Source organism: Mya arenaria, chromosome 9, assembly GCF_026914265.1.
Source record: "Mya arenaria isolate MELC-2E11 chromosome 9, ASM2691426v1".
Classification (NCBI taxonomy): Eukaryota; Metazoa; Mollusca; class Bivalvia; order Myida; family Myidae; genus Mya; species Mya arenaria.
In genome coordinates this window covers 67221121-67243827 of record NC_069130.1, presented here as the reverse complement: position 1 = coordinate 67243827, position 22707 = coordinate 67221121, and the positions used below count along the sequence as shown (strand labels likewise).

General features: G+C 31.3%; 1 protein-coding gene across 2 annotated transcripts; it reads left to right on the top strand.

Moving 5' to 3' along the window:
* Positions 1-1275: 1275 nt before the first annotated feature.
* On the top strand, positions 1276-20404 carry LOC128203474 (carbohydrate sulfotransferase 11-like). Of its 2 annotated transcripts, none has more exons than XM_052904901.1 (3): positions 1276-1499; positions 6254-6345; positions 20172-20404. In XM_052904901.1, the coding sequence occupies exons 1-3, from the start codon at positions 1379-1381 to the stop codon at positions 20223-20225; spliced, it is 267 nt and encodes an 88-aa protein (XP_052760861.1). In that variant the 5' UTR covers positions 1276-1378; the 3' UTR covers positions 20226-20404. The 2 variants fall into 2 exon arrangements, with proteins under 2 accessions (XP_052760861.1, XP_052760860.1); XM_052904900.1 differs by lacking the exon at positions 20172-20404 and adding an exon at positions 7081-9494 and having other exon boundaries at positions 1286-1499.
* The last annotated feature ends 2303 nt before the right edge of the window (positions 20405-22707 follow it).

Genomic DNA, 22707 nt, shown 5'->3' with positions numbered 1-22707 from the left:
TGCATTTTTGGCGCTCGATGTCAAATTCGAAGCTCAAACTACATCGAAAACATTTTCATTAAATCTTTTGACCTATTTTTCTATCTAACTTATAACTGCAGAAATTTGATATTGACCTTGTGCATAGAATTTGCAGAAAACGTATCAATAATGTGCTTGGATTGCCTTGAAAATGACCTTTTGATATACTTTCATATTTGTGACAATTATGCGTAAAAATGATTTGTAAAATAATTATTATTGTTTTTGAATGCATTGACAAACAATAAAGATTGATCTGCGTTTATTTTCAAAGCTACAATTAAAATGAAATTTCCAACCGTGTTATATGGCAGTGCATTCTGTATCAAAAGCTGTAGTCTAAAATATAGCTTGATGATGGTAAGCTCCGGTGCAAATTTAGTTTATTATCTGTTTTTTAAACATGTGTTGATGCCTTAGCGATTCATGGAAATACATTTATGAAAATGCATAAATCACAACTGGGTGCATTTACAGTTACAATTTCAATTAGAGTCAATTACAGTTTTAATCAAACGATGTATTGTGTGCTTTGACTTTTTATGCATAGTAAACTAAAACTATGTTGATGTTATTTAAAAGTGATTATGTGAAGTAGAAAAAAAGAAAGACATTTACGAATCAAACCAATACAGATATTGCTCTTTTGACCTTAAACATGAAATATTCGGTCATTTTATTGCCTGTTTAGGTCGAAATAAGGCAACACACTTTAAACTGCCATACCTTGGTTTGTATTGTAGTTTCGGGCGTTTGTTTTACATACTAGTAATCATGAAGCAATACTATTTAAATTTTATATCATTGCCATTATGTCTATAAATGACAAGCTTAATTGTAAATAGGATACCCAATACCGTGACAGACGTTTATCTCACATGCATTTAACAGAACCTTTGATGATAGAATAGCCATTTGCATGTAGTCACTTCATTTAAAAAATACTCGAATATGCTGATTGTTAATCATTAGTAGTTAATTTTGAGTTTGGTAATACGTGTCCTTTTATTCGTGCATTTGCACTGCAGCTATTTTTCGCTTTGATTTCATCGTTTGTTGAATGAAAAACAGTATATGGTCAAAATAGTGGACGCGACAGCAACTTTATACTATTTGGTCGCTTTTGAATGCCAATATATATTTTAACCTTATATCCTTCAAAACTAAATACAATACAAGCATATTCTTTCATTCGAACATCAGTTCCGTGGTTCGGTTGTCAGCCGATATGAGAAACCCTAACCATATGCGGTTCGGTAGCTAGTGCGTAATTCGATCTTAAACGCAAAGCGGAAGAATATTCATAGCTAACAATCTTTTGGAGAGACGGATGTTTTCCTGCTTTTAAGCAGTAGAAATGTTTTTGAGACGAGCACATTGGCTAGTGCGTCGGCGGAGGAATGCTGTGGTATGGACCCTGATGATGGCAGTCGGGATATTTGTGTTTATTAACCGCCTCAAAAACCCTTTCACTTCAGGTAGGAATCTTCATCTTGTTGTTTGGTTATTAAATATAACACATTCAATATTATTTTGCACACATATGTCTTCAGAATAGGTGCTTGTATTGTGTATTTTAGTAAATGTACAATTATAAGAAGTGAGTTTTGGATCCAAATGATTAAAATGGCAAGGCATGATTTCACCAAAGTAAATTGATAGGAATTACAAATTGACAAGAAGCGCATCTTTCTGATAAACCAATGGTCGTTGATTCGAACTCCAAACCGTGAGGGAGTCACTCGGAATAACTCGGCCATCTCCTCCATACGACGAACATTGCATTAGTAAAAGTAGTTTTAACGTGTATTTTTTTAGCACGAAGTTCAAATAGATTCCGAAAGAAGTGTACATATTGTTCCAGAAATAATTTAGACAACTTAAAGTTAAGTCCTTAAGCTAAACTGCTAAATTGAAATAACTACGCAGTGTAGATACATTCAAATAATTGTAACATTTAAATGTCCAAATACATTGCGAAATATTCAAATTCGGAAGTAATTTTATATATATGTGTTACATGTTTTTTCTTTCTTCCTTTTTAATAGAGTGAATCAAAGCATAGTTACCATCTCAGAGCATTAGCTATTTTCCATCTGTATAGGTTATGAATCTAAATGGTTTGTGATTTAAAACAAAAATATGCTTAACATGCTGAATCTACTTAGTCTATTGTATTTGTTAACATGTTCACCGCATTGTTCGTACTCCTACACCGGATTATATCGAATACATATAAGTAACGTTCATTCTACTAGGCTTGACCTGCATTTGAATTGTTTGGTTTCTGAAAAAGACCCACAAGAAGTACAAACGACTAAAGATGATTAAACTTATTATCAATACTCATTTTACTACCATGACAGTAAAATAAAAGTAAGCCATAATCCGTCTTCTATTTATATATATCCTTTTTTGTTTTATCAGTATGCACAACCAATTATTAACGATCAAAATACTCAATAACACGATAAAAGGACTTCCTTGCAATTCTACAGCATTATTTGCAAAGCGGATGATATCATTAGTATAAGTATAAGAACACGATAAACAAAGATTGAATGATAATGATAAAACTGGAATAAGGGTAGGAAGACTCTAGCAGAGCATTTTTTTTTCAATAATATATCATATTAAAGACGTATACATGCTCAACGGATACGATAATTGAAGGAATTCGTGTTTTGTACTCATGGTACGATGAATGGGTTACGCACGGAAATATTCTGGTGTTTATACTCGCAAACACTTATCAGAATTCATTCAATGAATTCGATTAAACACCTCGTATATTGCTTGCAAATGTTGGCACAGACAATCCTTTTCAGATAAAAGAAATAAAAGCAATATGTTTTATCTATACACAAATCAGATGTTGTATTTTAAGTCCAATCCAATAAGTTAGACATTACAATGCATTTAAATGGAAATAAAAATGCTTGCATCCACCTATCCTTTAAGTACAGTATGCAACCCTTTTTTAATAAAAAGTGAACTCGCATCTCTGTCGAAACACTTACTATATTATTTTATTGAACTGATCAATCAAAAGGATATACTTTCATCTACAAAACTAAACAATTTGGTAGTGTTTTTTTTCGATCCGAATCACATGTTTATACTTCTAATATTGTCAGATCAGCATTAAATAACTGTCAGACCGTAGCAGTTGATAAATGAAATACTACCAACAAAACTGTCTTTATATGATAACACAACAATGTTTATAAAAGTTAATCCGATTTCTGAGAAAATCGTGCAACAATCTTGAGCAACATATGGGTGCTTGTTCATAGATTAAACAATTTATGATAATGGTATTATTTTCGGATGAATAATTTGACCTTTCACATATCTTTTTACTGTATGATGTCCCTTTCCCTGAAGGGTTGCGATCTCATCAGTTACAGATCCTGTTGATTGCTGATTCCGGAGTATCTCATCAGCTACAGATCCTGTCAATTGTTGATTCTCGAGCATAACATCGGTCACATTTTCTGTTGTTTGCTGATTTATAAATATCGAATCAGATACAAGTTCTGTTGATTGTTGATTACATAGTATTTAATCACTTACAAAACCTGTTAGTTGCTGATTCACAAATATATCATTATCCCTAGCCATTGAAAATACCATTGGTGTATCAAATGCATAAATGCACTTATTGTATTCCAGATTCTTGTTATACTCTCCTGGTGTCGTTATGTGACTAGACAAACATATTTCCCTACTGCTGAGAGTTATCCAAAGTTATACCAAGTGAACATATAACATCCTGATTTAGGCATCTTTTTTACTCCAAGTATTAAGGATTCATTATCTTCGGTTCCACATATCAAACATGGACCATGTTACAGAACATATTCCGAACCTTCTTTTTGTGGATATTTATAATATACATCGATATACTTCTATAATGAATAGTTTGTTATTGAGGCTACAGAGTAACCATCTTCAAGAGGTGTATAATGCAGACGGTCCTGCGCAGGTTGTCTCGACATAGACTGACAGCAAATTGAAGGTCCAGTGTTGGAAGAAATGTTTGCTCATGTATACTTATCAAAATATTCTTTGGAACTTTATTGTTCTTTAGTAGTAGTAGTAGTAGTAGTAGTAGTAGTAGTAGTAGAGAATCGTCAATACCATATTCATGCTACAGCTACATGTGGGTACTTTTCCAGATTGCGTTTCAGATTTGGAATCAATGTTTGAATTCATATCTACTTTATATTCCTATTCACATGTTTGGTATTGTTGTAAATATAATATCGTGAAAAGTAAAATCCATTCGCTTTACGAAATCCTTGAAAGGAAACACTCGTTACCATTTGTACCTATGAGATCTGAGATGACATTTCCCTTCATTCAGATAAACACACTTCCATTTCATCTTACTGTGCTTATTTATATAACGGTTTGCTCTTCTGCAATAGGATAACTTAGCACTTTTGTTCCTCGATCATGCTCATTTTTTCTGTACTTTGATTCAGTCAACTTGAACGAATTTAACATGGTTTGTGGAGGCCACTTTTTTGTCTCAGTAGACTCTGCTGCACTAGCCTATAATAGAAATGCGTTTTTGTGCACACAAACTGGTTTAAACCACAAGTAAATTTACACTTTACTGACCGTTCCAAGGCGGTATCTAACATTCTTTGATAAACACACCTATATTTTTATATAGTATATATATATATATATATAGTGTGTTCTTTGTGGAGTTTTGTGCTGTTCTTCCATGTTACTTGTTTTTGTGTTCTATGTCTTTGGCGTTTACACTGTGGCATAAAACGGGGCTTATGTAACTTTTGGCTACTGAGCTTGTTTCTGTTGTTTTTAATATAAATATTTATCTTACAAAAATATTTGTTCATCAATGGGCTTCAACAATCAGTAGTAAAATTGCTTAATAAGAACATACATCATCTGTATCGCTGTTGCTGTGGTCTGCCAACGCCGCTGTCTTCTCATGCGTTACAAGTAAGTGATTAAAAATCCATCGTGTTTCTTTATAGGTTTACTTATACAATATGAAGTTGTTTATGAGCTTATTATGCAGCATGTCTACTTATTAAGAAAGTAGCCGTCTTGGCAAACACGAATATCTGAGCAGAACGTTGGCTGGTTCATTTCAATTCTGCAAAAGCTGAGACACTTTTAGTCTCTGGAATGATAAACGGTCCATCAGATCCGACAGTTTTTATCTATAATACAAAGAATAATGAAGTTACTTCACTTACATACTTCAAATGAGGCCAAACAATTATCAAACACAGCAACAAACTCCGACTCATAATTTGAACGGATTTGACTACAACCTACTTTTTGACATGTCATTTCTCCTTTTCAGAATCACTTGTACTCTTCTATTTACTTCCTTTTAAATACCTCGTTAGAATTTATTGACTTTTATTTACTTTATCCCAAATACCATTACAGTTTCCAATACGAATTATTGTCATTTACACCATCACATATTGTAACTACATAACTAATTAATACACGAACTTTACACCTATAAGAATGGCTGGATCGAAAACAGTGTATAAACTTAAAAAAAATCATCTCAATTATGTCAATACATTTCGACCAACATTATGCCTTTTCATCTAATTTAGCTTGCGTTTTCACATATAATTGTTTGATATGCTTAATGTTTATATTCTCCATTATGTATTGATTATCTACTTACGTATCAGAACATAATTAAATACTAGCCACAATAATCCGCGTTATGGCAACGATTTTAACATTTGGACTTTCATTACGTCTCCATGTGCGTAGTCGCAGAATCAAATGATCGTGAACAAACTGAAGCGGCTATTTCTATGGACAAGGTGGAGTACAAACTTTTTGAGAAAAATATATATGTTTTATAGTTACAGTTGGACCATTTTGACAGGAAACTAAATAGAAGCATGCTTATGGTTGTTGTATGTGTGAAAGTAATTTTCATAATTTTGTTCTATATTAATGGAAAATACATTTTGAAATTAACACGGATATTTCAACCTTTGTTTGGTATATGTAACCTCAAAATTTTGAAACTAATCTTGACTTAAACAATCTAACTACTCTACCTAATCTAAATTGTTTTTAAAGACATATAAATGTTTTATTTATCTCGTTTGTTTATAAAAGAGAGCTCAAAAAACGTTTGTATGCCAATAGAAGACTAAAGCCGATGTCCTGTCGTCATTGACTATAGCATTGTACTGTTCCCTTGTTCCAGAGCTCCTCCCCAGGTCAGAAGAAAAGATGATATCTCAAGAGCTCGTACCAACAACTCATGCAAAGAAAAGCTATACAATAAAGGATACAAAGGTAGTAGCAGCAAAATGTTAACTCCATTGTTAAAGATCCTAACCCACTCTTAAACCACATGATCAAATGTTTTTTTTTGTTTTAACTTTCGGCTACTGAGCTTGTTTCCGATTTTTTTAATATGAATATTGAATTCAAATGGTTAATATTTAAACAAACAATGCTTTATCAAAATTCATTAATTTGAAGAGGACGCTTATTATTTAAGCTATCATTATATAATTATTGCAAGCAACAAACCCATTGTCACTATCACTTATGGGTTTTCTCAATTCATTTGAAAAGAGCTCTAATAATACAGATAAAAATAGTGATAAGGTGACATTTCCAATTGAATTAGACAAGTATTAAATTGATTTTGATATCAATGTAGCTCTAACTCAATTTAAGAGCTCTTCAATGCAATCAATCTCGAATGATCTCAATTGAAATGTAATGTTCTCCAAATGATTTTGGGATATACCTGCTTTAATTCGATTGGAAATCTCTTGAATTGAATCGAAGAGGTGTATAATTATTTGTAGAGCTCTTAAAATATTTGAGTTCTTATTTATTTATCGTTCCATAAAGGTCGGCTTAGTCATGTTCTTTATGACTGAGAACATTAATGTTTGGTATGTAACACCATTGAGGATGTTTCAAAAAGGCCTTTGGGAATGTTAATGGCTCTGACCAGGGGCTTATTTTGTTTATTGTGTTATATGTTTAGCTTAGTCTTTGATTGTTTAAATAAAGAATCTGTCAGCGGAAGATGGGTTTTCGAGAGCCAAGTTTTTACGCCGCGCATGTGAGAACAGCATACATAGATCGGGGAATAAAGGGATCCGAGTGAGTTTCGACCCGCATGCTAACGCCGTGTACTGTCCGCTGTGTAAGATTGCTTCCACCTTCTGGGAAAGGATTTTCCGTATGATGGCGCTTAACAACAAAGGTACACGAAATGGGACAGTATTGACCGCTTTTGATGTGCCTATCTCAGATATAAGTCGTTCCAATGATTATTTGGACCTTAAAAACTGGACTGTAGGTAGTAAAGACGCAACAAAAAGTTTTCGATTTATGTTTGTTAGGAACCCGTTTGATATGCTGTTTTCCCTTTACGTTGATAAACTTGTTGGACCTAATCCGTATTTCAGTAGGTTTTCACAAGCTAACAAAAAACAATGTGGATATGCGAATATTACGTTCCGACAACTGCTTGAACATGTGATTATCACGGATAAGAAGGGGAAACCTCTTGACTGTCATGTTGCGAAGTGGGATGCTTGTTTACCATGTGAGGTTAACTACACATATATAGGCAAAATGGAAACGTTTAAAGATGACACCTCAGTTATATTGTCGGCTCTTGGACAGCTCAAGAGTCTAGATGCAATGAAAGCCAAATTCACTGACCTCCACGCCCATGACGCTATTCAAGATTCGGTATCTGGACCTTTCGAATGGCGTAAGAACATTGTTAAGTGCATGTCATGGCCAGATGCCCTGCGTAGGGTCTGGCGGAAGTTGCAGATTCGAGGAGTTATAGGGACTACGGGATTTTCGCTCTCCGAATTAGAGGCAGAGTCTATCAATAGGACTGATTACATAAAAGTTCTTAAGAAAGTTAGGGAGAAAAGTACAGCAAGCGAAAGACGTATGATTAAGCAGTTTTCTTTCATTGAAGCATACAGGAATATTCCTGCGGAAATATTAGACAGTATTAAACAAGTGTATAGACATGAATTTAATTTATTCAATTTTAGCGATGATACTGAAATATTTCGCCAATTGGATCAATACAAAGCAATAGGTTTCTTTAATTACTCCAACATCGATAGTAACATTAGGTTTTAAACTTTGGATTAGGTTTAATTACATTCCCAATGAAAAACAACAAGGAATAATAGTATGGTACTTTGATTGGCAATTATAAAACAGAACATGGTTTAGATCTATCAGAAACATCCAACATACTCCGCTTGATAAGCGCCAAACAGTTCTGCAACACTCTGAGAAAAGTAAGTCTTGCTAGATGTACCATGCATTTATTAATGGATGGAATATAAAGATAATTGATAAACTGCATTTAGACTTTGTATTACCATACAGTTTTATGTATTTTTTTATTGAGGACATTAAAATGATAATTGTTCCATCCGAAGCACATGAGGGTACGCAATTAATGAACTTATTTTATAGATAACGTCGCAACCATATGCTTATTATATAGTGTCATTAAATAGTTGTAATATGTACATATCGATATGACATTTTTTTGTGGTCATTTATTATAATTATACGCCGCGCAAGTTGTGAAAATAATAACTTGTCCTTATTCCCTAAAATCAATTTTGCTCTTAAACCGATTTGTTTTTGTTCAACACATTGCATTTATATGTATAGACCATAGTGTAGTAAAGGTGCAGTATGGAATAAATGTCTGGTGACATTAAATCCAAAATATTAAATAGATGTTTATATTATCCCGCAATATCGGCATAGAATCAAGTAGTTCCTAGGCACTTTGGCTGCTCCTTTAGTTTTGTAATTTTTACACTTCTTGTATTAGCCATTAGGGTTTCTGCTAAGCTGATTATTTGCATACTTGGATATTTGTTTTGAGAGTAATCAATTCTAACATGGGTATTTCTGTTTGTGTGTTAAGGTTATTTAAACAATATTTATTGTCTGATGTATTCTGCTTCAATTAAGGTTTTTTGTTGACACTTTCTGCTAATGAGCATGGTCCTGTAGTTTTTCATATATATATACTGTAAAACAGGTCTGCAAGTAAATTACCATAGTAAGCACACATATGTTAACCTATTGTTTGAAGATAAAACTCCTGTCAACATTTGAATGAATTAAGCATCAAAATTACAAACAATTAGAATACAAACAAAGCACTCCAGAAACGTCAGATCCGGTCCAGTTAATATGTTTGTAAAATGGAGTATAGTCAAAACTGCTTTTGTATCATTTACTGCTAAGAATGTCGTCTTTTTGTGCAATGTTGTTTTTCAATTAGAAATATTAATTGCTTCATAAGCAAATGTAAAGTAATAGATCTATATTACATTTTCCTGTTGTTTTGCTCTTTTTAGTTCAATACATCTTCAAAAGCATCAGTCATTGCAATTCTTCAGGTATAAAACATCATATTATAGGAGTTTCGGTATTTAGGACTATGATTGTATTGTATAGTTTCCTCAGTAAAACTTTTTCTTATGATTTAAAATCTTAAATGATGATATGACCAACATTATTGTAGCAGTATTGAGAGCTGAGACAGTCGCAGGCTGGGGTGTATTTACAGATGTGTCGTTATCTGAAACGACTTTATTTATAATATTGAAATGAGAATTGGCATTTGATCTCTATAACATATAAGATGCATTCTCTTAACTAGACCCTAAAAAGTTGTTGTATACAATTGCAGTCGAAATATATCTCAAAACACGAGTATAATAAGTGGTAATCGGGGAAAATAAAAACAAGATTGTAGAACGAAATATTTAGAAAATCCCCCAGAAAAAGCCGGAAAATGTCACGAAATTAAATATGTACCGTATCTAGGTGAATATCAAAGATAACACATGTGCAATTAGAAGTATAGTATGGTAAGAATGAAACTAATTTGGACCCAAATCTCCATTTAAGTTTCAAGATACGTTTGCGTTACTCCTGCGTTATTTATGAGTAACTCTTTCATATCTACAGACCTGCGACATAACTACGATTCGTTTCATACTATATAAAAAAACGTAATAATAACAATAATAAAGCAAATGTCTATATTTTTTTCAAAATTATTTTTAATAAAAATATTTCAAAGCATAGTTTTGATAAGCATCTTCTTGGCTTGGAAGTTCTAACGAGATGGTTGACGTGGTTGCGTATTTCGCCAGTTGTGGACTTAACGCATGTGTTTTGCTTTTATGTTTGCTGTCAATTGCAATGTTATGGTGAAACCTTTTGTTGGTGCTGATTGCAAAAAGTGACAACCTTTACGGGTATAGATATATAATCAACATTTGTCAGTTGAGAAGTAAACTATTCACCGTAAGAAATTGATACTTGTGTAAACGAGATTTTACATACGATGTATGCAAAAATAACCAAAGAAAAATATATTTAACGCATGGATTTATTTCAAATTAACGACATATGAAAACACACTCAATCTAAAAAGGAAATGGACCTGGTACTGCAATTCAATAGTCTAGTCAATGGTGTGTGCACAATAATTACGTGCGGTTGTTCAGAGCTCCCATTAAAATGCAAACCGATTATGTACTCAAGATCGGGGGAAACGGCAACGGCAGCACTAGGAACAGCAACAAGACGAGGCAACGATTAGCTCAAACACAAGCTCAAACAGCGGCGTTGGTAGTCGTAACAGAGACGGCAGTGGCAACACTGCCAAAGAGGGTTATTAGAATAATTCGTGTTCCAATTTGAACGATAGTAGTAGTAATATCAATGGTTGATTAAAAAATAAAAGCCATTGCTGGTCGTTATATGCAGAGGAAATCACATTTAAGTCGAAAAATGTCACGCAATTAAATATGTTTTCGTATGTACATCAATATCAAAATTGACATGTGTGTAGTAGGTTAAATGGTCCGAAACATTGTGTAAAACAACAACATGCGATAATATAATAACAAATATTCTTATAAAAGGTTGAGCAAATCACGAACTAGTCGGAAAATGTCACAAAATTAGATTGTTTTTGTATAACAGTTACTATCATGCTTTTCGATGAAATATGGAGTTTTATCAGTGAAATTACAACAGTGAAATTTGATATTTTCACTGTTAAATAAGGAGTGAAAATATTAACTTTCAGAACTACTTTTAAAATCCACTGTAGTTACTTCCCCATGATCAAAACAGAACAATTCAGTTTTGAAACAGAAACTGTTTTGATTAACTTTTTCTTTATCTTTCATACCAAACAAATTACAGACGAATACAATTTTTCGAATATAAATAGAATGTTATATCATCGTTAAAATGTATTTTTAACTGTTTGTCGTTGTAATATAATGTTATTAATTAGGTGATTTCATATTGGCCTAGTTATTTGTCGGAGGTTAGCTGTATTTGCCTGAGCCCGAAAGGGTGAAGGCAAATACAGCCGACTGAGGACAAATAACTGGGCTAATATGAAATCACCTTATTAATAAGTATTTTATAAATTAACTATTACCATTTTGGTTAAAAACATTCTTATAACTTACCTTTAATTCACAGTGAAGCCGTATTTATCCCTCATTCATTGTCTGCTTTTTTAGACTTGACTTTGCTGATTTTGACATTCATCCTTAGAGTGACATTGCACATACTTATGAATAAAGCACTGTACATTGTAAGGAAGCATGTCATTTTGTCTTAAATTCGTAAATCATTTGCCAAAACGTCAAATGTTTCACCTTTGTCGTCCATTTTGTCGGTGTACAAAATCGTAATAGTCGTAAAATCTACACACGGGTTAAATACAACTGTAATATCAAACCGCACAAGGTGGTTCAATCATTCAATAGGTTCAAGTATTCCAAATAATTTATACGAAGCACAATTCTTTCAAAACAGTCGGAAAACGAAAAACAAAATGGCTACCTTTAAAAATAATTTCCGGCATATTTCTCATATTAGGCGAGTTTCGACAGCCAATGTAAATGGCCCATTTCTCAAATTTACAGATTTATTATTTTACCCCATCCACTCCTCAAAATCTGTCAACAAACCGGCGTGATTCTCATCATTAACTGGAAATCGATCTGTCTTCAAGCAAAACAGACTGGTCTCTGATATTAAGATGACTGAATATCGATGTATCATGAAACACACTCTTAAACTTAGAAAGGTGTTTTATATCCAATGAGTATCCGCAATTGTTTTGCCAACACATTCGACCTTGAAATTTTTATTCAATAAATGACGGCGTAGTTATTTGGTTTTGTATTCATACCACGCTTAAAATAAAAGTGTTTTCGTTATTTTTAGGAACATGGATATACTTTTAAAACTTCATTGATAACTGTTCATATAATCGTTGCACTGAAAAACGAGCGAATAATAAACTATAAAATAGAATATTAGAGAACTCTTTCTCAGCAAACCGGGAATAGAAAATTGACAGCTATAATTTTGCATGAGGGGCGCCCCACGGGTAGCGGCCTAAATAACACCCTTTTCATAAAAGGGGTTATTCAGAAAATAAATTAAAATTATATGCAACTCGGAAAATAAGCATAAAACAGAAAATTTCTTTATTTTAGGGTAAGATCGTATTTTTTCCACTTGTGAAATCACGAAATAGTAGGAAAACGTCACACAATTTGATTATTTTCGTATCTCCTTAAATACAAGAAAGACACGTTTTTAGTTGAAAAGATGGTCCCTGAATATGCATACACATTAACCTTTATCATTACCCTTACTCAGCACACAATGATTATATTTTGAAACTAGTCAAGACTTAATTCTCAAACGTCTACAGCTTAAATTATATTAAAAAAAATCTAGTTCGAATTAAACAAAACGCGAATATATCTGAACTGTAAAAACAAACGTGACAAAATTGAGTTTTATAGCTTTATCTAGTTTTAAAATCAAACATATGAGTTTAAAGATAAAATCGATGATGAAACATCAAACATCTTTATGGCCCTTACCCAAACCCTAGCCTGAAAGTACAACCAAGGAAGATGTATTGAAATAAGTAACCTTCATTAAATTCTACACTGTTGGATCAAAATACAAAAACACAATGATTCCAATTATCATCCACAATTAGACTTAATAAAGAAAACTAAACTGCAGTTATAAATAATTATTGATAAATATTCTATGTGATAAAGCTTAATTAGTACCAGTACAATCAAATTAATGCTTAGTTCATTTCATCTCCCGGAAATTTCGCGTTTCCAACAGTTTTCACTGTACATCCCTTACATTTGAATTAATTCCCAAATACTTAAAACATTTGTAGCAAAATAAACTACTACTTTTATGTTATTGTAATAGTGACAATATTTAGAAATGCAATCTGATGAAATTAAATACCATTGTGATATGATATGTTTGTATTGGTGTTTTTTCAATATCAATATATCTTTACACAAATTTATAAAATATAAAAACAAACTAAAAAAGTCCATACATATATGATACACTCGTAATATATTGCAGAAAATGTTTTAAATAAAGATGGTGAAAAACAGACATCATGTTTTATAATAATGTGACTACGGTAACAATTTCCACGTATTTAAACCCTTCCGTAGATAGTGAGTGTATGCCATATAGTGTCAGATCACCAAAGGGTTAACAATTAAAGATATTAAATACTTATTATCATTATTAAAACAGAACACAACATAACAGACCAGATTGTTCATTGTAACTTGAACATATACAGCTTATCGCTGTTATTTTCGTTCTTACCCAGAAACGATCAAAATGAAATATTGCGATATTACAAAGACGTAATTAAGACTAAGAACCTTAACAATGACTGCGAACTCATATAATCCAAAAGACTGGGGGAAAGGGAAATATATATATATATATATATATATATATATATATATATATATATATATATATATATATATATATATAAGCTCGTCCAATTTAAAAAGGGATCGTCCAATCGATCCCAATTCACAGACAGGTTTTCTGCATAATGCATGCCCTTTTTAAGCATATTTTACTAAAAAATAGAACCAACACAACAACAAAAAAAGTTAATTTCTTTTATTTTATAGCATTATTCCATCCAAAAGAGTCAAATATAAGAAAATGTTCGGTCGACCGAACAAATGAAAAAAAATAACAAGACAGAATTTAAACTATTCAAAACTATCAATTCACAAAATGTTCAGTAATGATAACAAATTGAAAATAGTCAAATTAAAATCGAAACTTGAAATTGATACAAAATGTTCGGTCGTCCGAACAATTTGATGTGGTCAAAAAGTTTTTAAATTGAGAGTAAAATTTTTGATGTATCTAACAATTTGAAAATGGTCAAACTTAAAACGAAACTTGAAATTGATACAAAATGTTCGGTCGACCGAACAAAGTTTAGTGGTCAAAATGTTTGATTGTCCAACCAAATTTCAAATCATGAAATTAAAAAGTATACAATATTCAAAAGAGAAAATGTTCGGACGTCCGAACAATTGAATGTGCTAAAATGCTTTACCATAAAAGCTAAAAACTTGACAAATAATGTCCAAAGAGAAAATGTTCGGTCGTCCGAACAATTGGATTTGCTAAAATGCTTGACCATAAAAGCTAAAAACTTGACAAATAATGTCCAAAGAGAAAATGTTTGGACGTCCAAACAATTGGATGTGCTAAAATGCTTTATCATAAAAGCTAAAAACTTCACAAATAATGTCCAAGAGAAAATATTCGGTCGTCCGAACAATTGGATGTGGTCAAAATGCTTGAAAATTGCAAATAAGGATTTCGATGTACTTCACAATTTGAAAATGGTCAAACTAAAATCAAAACTTGAAATTGATACATAATGTTCGGTCGTCCGAACAAAGTTAAGTGGTCAAATGTAAAACCATTGAAAAACAATGTTCTAATTTTCAAAATGTTTGATTGACCTACCAAATTTCAAGCGTAAAAATTATAAAGTTAACAATTTTTATAAGAGAAAATGTTCGGTCGTCCGAACAATTGGATGTGGCAAAATGCTTAACAATAAAAGCTAAAAACTAGACAAAAATGTCCAAGAGAAAATGTTCGGTCGTCCGAACAATTGGATGTGGTCAAAATGCTTAAAAATTCAGAATAAGGATTTTGATGTATTTAACAATTTGAAATTCAAAATGGTCAAACTAAAATTAAAACTTGAAAATGAAACAAAATGTTCGGTCGACCGAACAAAGTTTAGTGGTCAAAATGTAAAGCTAATGAAAATCCATAATTATTTAATTTCAGTAGGTCTAACAAATTTGAAATCATTAAATTCAAAACAAGCCAAACAATGTCCAGACAGAAAATGTCCCTAAACTTTGGTCAAAATTTATACAAAAAAATCAAAATTTGAATTTGAAAATTTAATGTTAGTATTACTTTCAATGTATCTTAGGCCTAAAAAAAAATTGTGTGGTTAGGGTTACATCCTTTTCAAAAATAGGTAGGTTATGTAGCCTTTTAATTTTTTTTAATTTTTTTTTTATTAGGCTTTATATAAGAATGTCATTTTCATCATTGGAGAAAAGTGTTAAAGTTATCTCCTGTATAAGCATTTAAGGTTTTAAACTCTATATTTAAAAATCATTTTTTTTTTAAGTTTTTCATTATTTTTTTCAAACTGACTATAAAAACGGTAGGGTCGGCGCCTATTCCGTAGGTAGGGTCGGGTAACCCCAACCAAATGTATTTTTTTAGGCCTTATTTCACTCACTTTAACAGTCTTATAAATTCTATGAGTATAGATCTTTTTTTAAATCTGGCTGGGTCATTATTTAACTTAAGTACAATAATATATATGAAGAAATGGAGCATGATCTTTGGAATCATTAATTAAATACTCCTATTAGTTTTCATCAGAACTATGCCATGCTAAAAAATAATAGTATAAAAATGAATTAATCATTCCATAGATATGTAACTTGAAGCACAATATAATTATCATCAGAACTGAGTTAATGATAAAAATTACCTGAACCTATCAACACTTATAAGTTTCACATTTCACAAAACATATTATGTTTGGAATCATCAATTAAATTCATCCAATAGTTCTCATCAGAAAATTGTAATGATAAATATAAAGTTAAAAAGATAAATTAATAATTCCATAGATACTACAGAGTATGTTGCTCAAAATGAGCATATAACTTGAAGCACAAAATAATTCTCATCAGAACTGTGTTAATGATGAAAAATACCTAACATATCAACATTAAACAGTTTCACATTACACAAACATAGCATCAAGATTTCTTGTCTCTAACATAAATAGTTTAGGGATGCACAGAGAGACAAGGGCTTTCATTGAACTGATTGGCATCAGCAGCCTTCCAATGTGCATCAGTAGAAGATTTCGTATTAAAAAAGCAATGAATTCAAGCATTTCGATAACCAAAGACTTGAGTAGAAGAACAAAAATCATCAATAGACATAGCAGCAGCGACATAAATAACATGGAAAAACACATTTCATAAAATATTTTGAGCCAAGTGTGTTTTTTCTCCTCATCCGTCAATAGAATGGTAACAAATGTAGTTATTGATCTTGTTTTTGTTGGTAATTTCCTTTTTTGGGGGTTGACAACTGGAAGACTTGGTTGGCCTTGAGTCGGTTTTCGTTTTTGTATCACTTTTACATTCAGTTGTCTTTTTTCTTTTTCCATCAGAGATGATATTTGTTCTGGCACAAATATTGGGGAAGTTTCTTGTAAATCACTCTGACGGGGGAGATTGGGAAGAATCCATTTTGGAGATGATTTGTATTTTTTCTGTTTTATGGTTTCATAAAAAAATTGCCAGTCAGCTATACTTGAGTCCTGAGAAAACATAAAATGATTGGAAGACACTAGTTTTTCATGATTTTCTATATTAATTTTATCAAACGAAGGAATTACTTCTGAAGGTTTCGAATTGGGTAAGGTATTTAAAAGATTTTGCGGCAATATTTTCCAAACATCATTATGATTGCCTTTGTAGTATCCTTTAACTGTGTCTTCAATGCGCTTGATCTTAAAATGAAGTGGATTGGTAATTTGCACAATTGTATTCAGATAAGGAGTGATCCATCCTCTAACATCAAAAAAAGATCTTATTTCCTCAGGTTTTTCAAGTACTTTCAAAAGACTTCCTACAGATTCAACATTTTTAGTCCGCAGTGAATCAGCAATTGAAGCAAATTTACTGTCGATGTCTTCATGTGTGTGTCCCACAGGTAGGAATGACAAATGCACCTGAAAAAAGAAGCCTATTAAAATCGCTTTATTATAAATGTTTTTAATATAAACATTTCATCCAAGAAAATATTTTCTTTGAAAAAGTGACCTATATAATTTGGAAAGATCTTTAAAAAATTCTTAAGGTTGAAAGCAGATATTTTTTATTATTTCAAACTCAGAACATCTTTAATGATCTTGCACTTTGACTGTTGACCAATCAAGTCAAAGAAAATTCATTTTATCATGCAGAAAAATGTCATTTACAAGTTTTTATAGCATTGGCTATAATATTTACATGTTTAAACTAGAAACTCAAAAATGGTATCATCTAAGTACTGTATAAAAACAACATACAATTTCAGTTTAACAAGCAAATTTGTTGAATGGATATCCCCCGCCTGATTGGGCTAAGTTTAGGAATGGAAATCAATTGTTGATGGAATATATATATATATATGAGTTTGAGTTTGATTGCAACTGTTTGAAATAAAAAAAAATATTGTACATAATGTAACATTTAGAATTGACCAAGAAACCTAGTTTATGACTCCATGTTACCCAGTTCCAAACTAATCTAAGATTTTATCAAGGCAAACATGCTGATCAAGTTTCATAAAGATTGGTCCAGATATATTGCAAAAAATATAGTCTCTAGAGTGCCCAAAAGTTTTTTTTTTAAGATTTGACCCAGTGACCTCATTTTTGACCCCACATGACCTAATAGTTTCAAACTATTCCAAGAGTTCATTGAGGCATTCTGATTATGTTTCGTGGACATTAGAGCAGATGTATTGCCTCTAGAGTGTTCCCAAGATTTCTGTAAGATATGACCTAGTTTTTGACCCAAATAACACTCTTTTAAAACGCAGTCGAAATTTAACCCAAAAGAACATTCTGACTATGTTTGAACTTAATCAGACCAATCACCACCATAAAATAGATCGTATGTGACCCAGTTTCAAAAAGTCCAAGATTTCATTAAGGAAAATATTCTGATTAAGTTAAGTTTTTGACCCCATGTGACCCACTTTTTTAAGTGATCCATATTTCATCAAGGGGTACATAATGACCAATTTTGAACATAACTTGACCAATCATTACCATGATATGGTTCCGGGCTAGAATTTTGAAAGATTTGACCTAGTGACCTAATTTTTGATCATATGTGACCCAGTTTTATTTACTAGCAAGAGTTCATCAAGGAAAACATTCTAATTTTTTTTAATAAATATTGGACCATGTATAATGCCTCTAGTATGTTCCAAAGATTTTTTGACCCCATGTGACCCACTTTTAAAATAGGTCGAGATATGATCAAGGGGAACATTCTGACCAAGTTTGAACATTTTCTGATCAATGCCTACCAAGATATGGTACTGGATGAGCGGACGGACGGAATGACGGACGGACGGACAACGCCAAAACAATATCCCCCTCCCGAAATCTTCGATTCGGCAGGGGATAATAAAGCTAATGTTTCTAAAAATGACATTCAGAACCCTACTTGCCAATGTCAACGACAATTCAACTGTTAATATTATAGATGAAATTCTATTGGCCAAGGGTCAACTGACTACTTAACTTAAGTTTTATGGTCATGAAATGTTATTGGCTAGAGTCTGTTGACTACTTAACTTTTATGGTTCTATGATAAGATATAAACTATTTAAAAAAAATTACAAACCAAACATTTTCTGTAATGACATTTATTTTTATTTTAAGTTGTTTTTATCAAATCACTACCAAACATTTTCTCTTTTTGACAATTTTTGTTTTGATGTAATTTTCATGGTTTCTACTGATTAGAAATGGTGTTGATAAACTTTCTGTTTAGACATTATTTGTCAAGTTTTTAGCTTTTATTGTTAGGCATTTTACCACATCCAATTGTTCGGACGACCGAACATTTTCTCTTTGGACATTATTTGTCAATTTTTTAGCTTTTATGGTAAAGCATTTTAACAAATCCAATTGTTCGGACGTCCGAACATTTTCTCTTTTGAATATTGTATACTTTATAATTTCATGATTTGAAATTTGGTTGGACAATCAAACATTCGAAAAATAAGAATACTGTTTTTCATATGTTCTACATTTTGACCACTAAACTTTGTTCAGTCGACCGAACATTTTGTATCGATTTCAAGTTTCGATTTAAGTTTGACTATTTTCAAATTGTTAAATACATCAAAATTTTTACTCTCAATTTAAAAACTTCTTGACCACATCCAATTGTTCAGACGACCGAACATTTTGTATCAATTTCAAGTTTCGATTTTAATTTGACTATTTTCAATTTTTTATCATTACTGAACATTTTGTGAATTGATAGTTTTAAATAGTTTAAATTCTGTCTTGTTATTTTTTTTCATTTGTTCGGTCGACCGAACATTTTCTTATATTTGACTCTTTTGGATGGAATAATGCTATAAAATAAAAGAAATTAACTTTTTTTGTTGTTGTGTTGGTTCTATTTTTTAGTAAAATATGCTTAAAAAGGGCATGCATGATGCAGAAAACCTGTCTGTGAATTGGGATCGATTGGACGATCCCTTTTTAAATTAGACGAGCTTATATATATATATATATATATATATATATATATATATATATATATATATATATATATATATATATATATATATATATATACTTGTTGATATTCGTAAGTTATGTATATAAGGCATATATATATATATACTTGTTGATATTCGTAAGTTATGTATATAAGGCATATATATATATATACTTGTTGATATTCGTAAGTTATATAAATATATATTCTGTAACATTCTAAACTTTAGCATAAAATGTTAACTTAAATTTAATAATAAAAAATATAATTACAATGTGAAACTTTTTTTATCATTTTTTAACAGCTTCACATTCTCTTATTTTTAAGGCCTTCTACATATTTGAGTGGGATCCTGAAACAACCCCTGACACAACAACTTAATTTACAAGAACAACCCTGTGTATAAGAATTACAATACTTCTGACAAAAACAAACAAAAGCAACCCCAGATTTATGAACAACTCTGCTTACGATCTAACTTTAGTGGAATTTTACAGATTCGGATTAAGTAAGTTTCATATCAACAAAATGTGCAAAAACTGTGAAATTATGTGTCTTAAGCATTTGTTATAAAGATATTAAAGTAAGATTAAAAGTTATACACTACTAGTATAACTTTTAATCTTACTTTAATATCAAAATCTTACACACAATTGATATACTCACTAGTATATCAATTGTGTGTAACATTTTGACAATTATCATTTTTTTTGTTATTGTATCATCTGGTGTGTTAATTTCATTTTTAAAGCTTGTCTGATTTTTGAAAAAATTACAATCAGCAAGTGTCATCACTTGATTGTTATCCTTGCCTTGGCGTTGGTTAGGTTTTGCGTTCAGGTCAGTAACATGGAAACTATAATCAAAGCTGTCACTTTAAAACTTAAGGAACTTGTACATCTAATACCCTTCACATTATGCCCTAAAGATATTGAGTCTCACCTGTTTTTAGGGTAAAAAACATGAATTTTGGTTGATTTTGAGAAATGGACACTAAGTTTCTTCATTTTTTTTTTCACAGAGAATGAAAGGATTATGCCTTCAATATATCAAACTTATTCTGAAGGGAATGGGGAGGATGGGGGATATTTAAGTATTTTTGGACTAGTCTATTTTTTTAAAGTTTAATAAAATAATTTGCTAAGAAGGCCACTTACAAGCAAACTATCAGAGCTATCACTTTCAAACATTGGATTATTCACTATCAAATGTACAATATGAAATAAATTAATCATAAAATGATATAATCAGACCAGCGTTCAGCACCCGCAGTTGGTGCTTTTGTCTTATGCCAAATGTGCTGGTATGAACAAGTGCCATTTTTTGTGTGAAATTTAAAGTTTCCTTTTTTAATTTGATGGCTAACTTCAATGGAGAGGACAGAGTAATGGCAAAAAGAGGATCATTTTAAAGAGAGGAGGAAGAGGGATATGTAAAAAGTGTTCTGAGGCCAGGATATCAGATTTTATTTCACAATGGGGGAGGGGTGGAACAGTTGTCGAGAATTTTTGACATACACGTGTATAAATATATATATATGGTAGGAATTTTGTTTGCTTTGTTAACTGTGACTTAAATATTTAGTTATTGTGTTGAGCCTGTGCTTATCTCAAATATTTAATGACATTTTATTGGTTTGTTTGATAAACATGATAATTTTATAACTATTAAATATAAATGGCAACAATTTTAGATAAAACATTGTAACTCAGGTTAACTTTATAAAAGATAAATAATTGTTTATATGCAATATATATTTAAGGATGCATATTTCTTTTATTCTTGAATCTATTTTTTGTGTATTTTTTCATATATATTAATTGTTTGTTACCCTCAGAAGAATTAAACAACTCGTGTTTGAATTAATTTGCTAGACTGAAACTAGGCTGTTAATATTGGTCGGACCAATTGAATCTGAGAATAAAATGTACCTGTAGCTAATCGGATAAGTTTACTGACCAATAGAGTGAATTTAACCAATGATGTATATATGACCTTAAGATTAAGATTGACTTAAAGCTGTACTCTCACAGATTGAACGTGTTAGCAACTTCTTTATCTTTTGGCTTTGAAAGAGCCAATTTATGCGAAAATGCATGAAAAATAGTGTCATAAGTCAGCTGACAAAATATCAGACTGCATACTTTCATATTTAAGTTCAAGAAGTGATGTTATATGCCATTTACACATTTTTTTAAACGGAAATCTGAAAAACTGTGATCTGATCTTTTATCAGCAGTCTGATTTGCAAAAATGAACTTAGAAATTTGCTCATTTAAGACAAAAAAAATAGAACAGCTGTCAAAACTGTAAATCTGTGAGTGTGCAGCTTATTTGCATATTTTGAACTTATGTTTCTTCATTCGTTTTTTTTTCATTTTTAAAGATATTATCAATTTAGATCTTAGAATATTGTTTTTATATTGAATTACAAATATATAACAGTATTATACTAATATCAAAGTAAATTCATACTGGCAAATTTTAAATGCACAGTTAAAGCTGCACTCTCACTGATATACAATTTTTTCAAATTTTATATTTTTTTGTCTTGGAAAGAGCACATTTTTGCGCAAATATCTACAAACCAGTGATAAAAGATAACTGACAAATTATCAGATTGCCGACTTTCTGTTTGAAAATTAATGTTTTATTGGCTAAAAATGCATAAGACATCAATTTTTGAAATGAAATATAAAGATCTGGGATCTAATTTTTTGTCAGCAGTCTTATCTAACTGGTTTTTATGGAATTTCGGAATTTTATGGAACTATGGCTCGTTCCAAGACAAAAAATAAAAAAAAGTTGTCAAACGTTCAATCTGTGAGAGTGCAGTTTTAACAAATGGTTAATTGTTTGTTTT